Consider the following 4,716-nt stretch of genomic DNA (forward strand, 5'->3'; position numbering starts at 1 on the left):
CTGGTTTGAGATGCAGTTGCAGTCCCTCGTGATGGGGCTCAGAGGGGATAGGACTTGGCTGGGAAGGGGGCGACTCCGACCTGCAGCTGGGGTTTCTAGGTCCACGCTCTTGGTCTGCCCCGGGGTGCGTGGGTCGGGGGTCTTGGTCGGCCGTGCTGCCCTGGGTGCCGCGGTCAAGCCGCAGGGGAACTGGGGGCACGGAGGGGAGCGCTTCGGGGTCCAGGGCTTCTGTCAGGAGCCGGCGCAGCCCCCCAGGCCCCCGCCACAGCTGCGTCTTGCCCGCCTGAGTCACAGGCTGTTTGCCTCCTGTCTGGGCTGACCGCTCCGGCCCAGCTGCTTCGGGGGACGCCATCCCCCCCCCCCCGCAGCCCCCACCGTTGGGAACACATGCAAGCATGATTAAGACCAAATGTGTTTCCACAGTGTGGGGGAGGGGCGCCGGGGGGATTTCCAGAGCGAGCGGATAAGGATGGGCTGAGCTCTCTCCTCCTGGGACAGACTCAGCTAGGCCAGGGGCACCTGAGGTCACAGCACTGGGACAGGGACCCCCATGCCCGGCGTGGGGCAGGAGCCCAGAGGGAGGGGCCCGACCTCGGAAGGGTTGCCGCCATGCACGGCACCGGCCCCGGGAGGCCGTTACAGAGTATGGGTCCCCAGGGCCTCCTGGGGCTGCGGGGCTGTCGCAAACACAGGAAGGAAGTCTGGTGCCCCTTCCTCCCCAACTGCACGGCGATGCTGGGACTCTCCCGGGCCCGGAGACTTGCTTTCCGGAGTGACTTCAGCCCACCTGCCCCTGCGTGCAGCCACCCTGGGGCCCACAGGGACAGCGGCTAGCAGGCGGTTCCGGGGGCCTGGCCAGACCCACACTGAGCTGGGAGCTTCTTGGGCCCCGTGGGGCGTGTTCCTGGAAAGGCTCTTGTGTGTGAGCGGGGAGTGGGAAGCCGGGGAGTAGCTCTGCCCTCCGTCCGTCCTCGGAGGGACCGGCTGGCACTTGCAGCTGGCTTTAGTGGCTGCTGGGTCTCTTGCTCTCGGTCCCTGGGGAGTGATTTTCCACGGCGCCCTCCTACCCCAGCCAGCCATAAGGGGCCACGTGGCCCTCACCCCACCACACACAGCTCAGAAGCCACCATGCACGTCACAGGATGTGTCCCCTGCAGGCATCTGGGGGCCTGGACCTCCCCGAACTTTGCTGTCTCCCATTTGGAGAAGGGGCATCGCAGGCCCCAGGAGCAGGACTGGGGAGCAGGCTCCAAACGACACGGCCACTTCCAGAGGAGGGGCTGGGTCTGGCAGGGCAGGGCTGAAGCCCAAAAGCCCCTTGCAGCACCTCCGCCCCCTGCTGCCGCATTCAGGGGCCCGGCTCCGTGGGTGGAGGTCTGGAGGGGGGACAGAACCAGCTACAACCCGCCCAGCCATCTCTGAACACGGGGCCCCCAGCAGAAAGGGACAAAAGGCCGCCCATCTGCTCCTGCCGGCAGCCCTGTCACCCCTGGGAGGTCACTAGGCTCCACAGAGCTGCCGCCTCCTCCCTCTGGTGCAGGTGAGGTAACGTGGGGGTCCCAGAGGCCTCAAGGCCATCCCCAGGGGGCAGTCCCTATTCCCTGAGGTGGGCCGTGAGGCGGTTGCCGTGAGACAGTGGTCTCTGAGGCCCTGGGGTGGGGACGCAGGGGAAGGGCTGGGGCCTGAGCTGGGGGCACAGAACAAGCGTGGCCAGGACCACTGCTCCCCACAACCCATGGAGGCCACCATACACCTCGGGGTCACGTGAGGACGAAGAGCAGGAGACGGGCCCTGAAATCTCCCGACGCGAGAGGAAACCACGCGGCAGGTTAGAACTGGGTGCTCATTTATGTATAATAACAATAAAGGTTATGCAAACTGTTAAAAAAATACTTTTTCTTGAGGGAGGGGTCCCCAGCCCGCCACCAGCAGGCCGGGTTAGCACCTTCGGGGTGCAGCCCCCGGTGGGGCGTGAGGTCCGTGCGTCTCGGCGAGGGGTTGGTGGATCCGTGCGGCCCGGACGGGGCTGGTCAGCGGCGGGCGACGCGCTGATGGCCGCGGGAGGGGGCTCCGTCGCCCGCAGTGGGGCAGGAGCGGCAGCACTGGTTGCGGATGGCGGGCAGCTGGCATCGGCCCAGCAGACGCAGGGTCTCGCAGAAGCCGAAGGACAGACGGTCCCGCTCGCAGCCTGCGGGGACGGGACAGGAGGCAGGGCAGGGAGGCTCCTCACGATGGAGCCTGGACGCCGCGGTGGGCCGCCCGCCACTCCCAGGGTCTCTGGGCTCCAACTGTCGCTGGCTTTGTCCCACCTGTCCCCCCAGGTCTCTGGGGAACTGGCCCGGCTACACCCCGCTTTCCAGAGGAAAGGCCCTGGGACCCCCACCTCGACCAACTCCAGTGCTCCTGAGAAGCCAGCCAGCCTGCCGCCCCCTCCATCCCTCCCGACCCCCGCAGCCCCCCAGGTCGGCCTCAGCCTCAGCTTCCGGGCGAGGCCCAGGGAGAGCGGGCGGGCCCGGGCTCTCCCCGCACAACCCGGGCCTCCGGAGCAGGGACGGAGGAAGGCTGCCCTCCCGCCCTGCGCGATCGGAGCTATTTGGGGAAGCACTTTGCTTCCAGCCTCCTGGCCTTGCTCCCGCTGCCGCGGACGGCCCCCAGCTGCCCAGCTCACGCCGGCGGACGTCCCGGGGGAGGAGGGAACAGCTGCAGAGGGCAGGAGGTAGCGGCTGCGTCCTGATCTCACGCTGTGACCTCACGCAAGCTGCTTAACCTCCGGGGGGTGGGGTGAGAGTTCCCTCCTCTGCCAGCGACCCTCCTCCCCACAAACGGATGTGGGTCACGCTAGGTCAGCGCTCACCGTGGTGACCTCACACTCTGGGGTTTCCAGGCTTTCTTAATGTCTTGCCACACATCTCCCAAACCATCCAAACATCCTGGGGCTCCAGGATCCTGGCGTCCCTCCCCGCACCAGCCTCCGCCCTGAATGCCTCAGGGGGGACACCTGGCGGTTCAGCCACGTCACCAGCCCCCCTGCCTGCAGTCCACCGGACCCCCTGGCCTCAGTTCCCAGCAGACAGCCCAGCCCCCCAAGCTCCCGTGGCCCGGAGCCCGGTGTGAAGGGCGGCCCCCATGTGGAGGCAGGTGCTGTAGCCGCTGCTGGGAAGTCCCGCAGGGGGCCGGCGTCGGGGCAGGGAAAGCGGCACCCCTGCAGGGGTCTAGGGCCCTGGGATGGGGGGAGGCCTGGGCAGCATGGCAAGGCCGCGTCTCCTCTGGGCCTGGACCAGGGCCACCAGGAGCCCGTGGCATCAAGACGGCAGGTGAGGGCAAGTCCCTGAGGCACTGACGGCCACCCTGATGGCCACAGACTATCCTCAGGGCGGGGGGGGCAGCGGCTGAGAGGCACAGAAGCTGCCAGGGTCCCCCCACTGACAGAGGGGCCCTGAGCCCTCTTCCTGACCTCATGGCGGCTGCCCACACGGACAGTCTTACGCGGCACCACCTTCCCCGAGCAGCTCCTGGGCCCTCCCCCAGCACCTGATTTCTGCTCTTCCCCACCCTGCCCAGGCCGGGGGCTGCCCAGGAAGTGGAGCCCAAGGCCACAGAGCTGGGAGGGGGCCTGGGTGTGAGTCCAGGGCCAGCTTCCTGCGCTCAGTAGCACAGGGGAGGCTGGGCTGCCGGGTCCCTGGCCACCTCTGGCTCGGGCCCTTCTTCCAGGAGGACGTAGCTGGCCAGGAAGGAGCCAGCCGCCAGCGGCCAGCCAGACCCTGGCAGGGAGACCACCTTCTGCAGCCGCAGTGCCTGCTCTGGGTACCCCTCCCCCGGCCAGAATGGGGGCCGGCGGCTCACCCACGCCCGGCCTCACTCAGTGGGCCATGGACACCAGGGGGAAAGGGAGCTTGCTGGAGGTCACACAGCGACTTGGGGGCCGTGTCTGCTGCCTCCCCCCTTCCTTCCTTAGAGAGGAGTGCCCGTGGGGCGCCCATGAGGCTGGGGCCCCTTAGCTCTGGCCCGCAGCCTCACAGTCCTCTGTGGGCCCCCGAGGATCCCGTCTCCTGGTCCTCCCCACCCCGACCCCGCGCACAGCACCACTGACTCACGGGGTGCCTCGGTGAGCTCGCAGTCCTGGGCGCCGCACGGCTGGGAGCTCTCGGGCCAGGCCTCGTGGCCGCACTGCTCGCTGTCTTCCTCGGGCAGCCCCGTCTGGGTATTGACACACCGGACCAGACGCCGCTGCACACCGCCGCCACAGGCCGCCGAGCACTGCGCAGAGGGGGGGCGGTGAGGGTCCCCCTGGGCCAGGCTGGGACCTGGGGGGGCAGGGCACCCCTGGGGCACTGCCAGTACCTTCCCCGGGCAAGCCCCTGCACCCGCCGCCTCCCACCCCGTCGCCCCTCCCCCAGAGAGCCCTGCAGGGCCAGGGAGGGGCCCAGGAGCCCCCGGAGGGTGGGTGGCAAACCCTGACACAGCGAGCGGCCGGGCCGGCCACAACCATGGGCAGCCAAGAGGAGGGGGTGGCAAGTGCCTCCACCAGGGCCCTCCATCCCGTCAGGCTTCCAACCACTGAGCCCTGCGGGCCTCACCCCTGCACCCCGTCAGGCCTGCCCCGGGCCTCTGCTTCCAAGCACTGAGCCCTGCGGGCCTCACCCCTGCACCCCGTCAGGCCTGCCCCGGGCCTCTGCTTCCAAGCACTGAGCCCTGCGGGCCTCACCCCTGCACCCC

General features: G+C 69.0%; 1 protein-coding gene across 1 annotated transcript in view; it reads right to left on the reverse strand.

Annotated features, from left to right (window-relative positions):
- Positions 1-1,835: 1,835 nt before the first annotated feature.
- The window catches only part of ADAMTS7 (ADAM metallopeptidase with thrombospondin type 1 motif 7), a 39,956-nt gene continuing 37,075 nt past the window's right edge, over positions 1,836-4,716 (reverse strand). Inside the window, exons 23-24 of the mRNA XM_059418538.1 lie at positions 4,095-4,257; positions 1,836-2,188 (exon numbers count right to left, since the gene is read on the reverse strand). Of these exons, the coding sequence (XP_059274521.1) occupies positions 2,031-2,188; positions 4,095-4,257 (321 nt within the window). The 3' untranslated portion in view covers positions 1,836-2,030. The remainder of the gene's footprint in view (positions 2,189-4,094; positions 4,258-4,716) is intronic.

Source organism: Mustela nigripes, chromosome 13 (assembly GCF_022355385.1).
Source record: "Mustela nigripes isolate SB6536 chromosome 13, MUSNIG.SB6536, whole genome shotgun sequence".
NCBI classification, from domain to species: Eukaryota; Metazoa; Chordata; class Mammalia; order Carnivora; family Mustelidae; genus Mustela; species Mustela nigripes.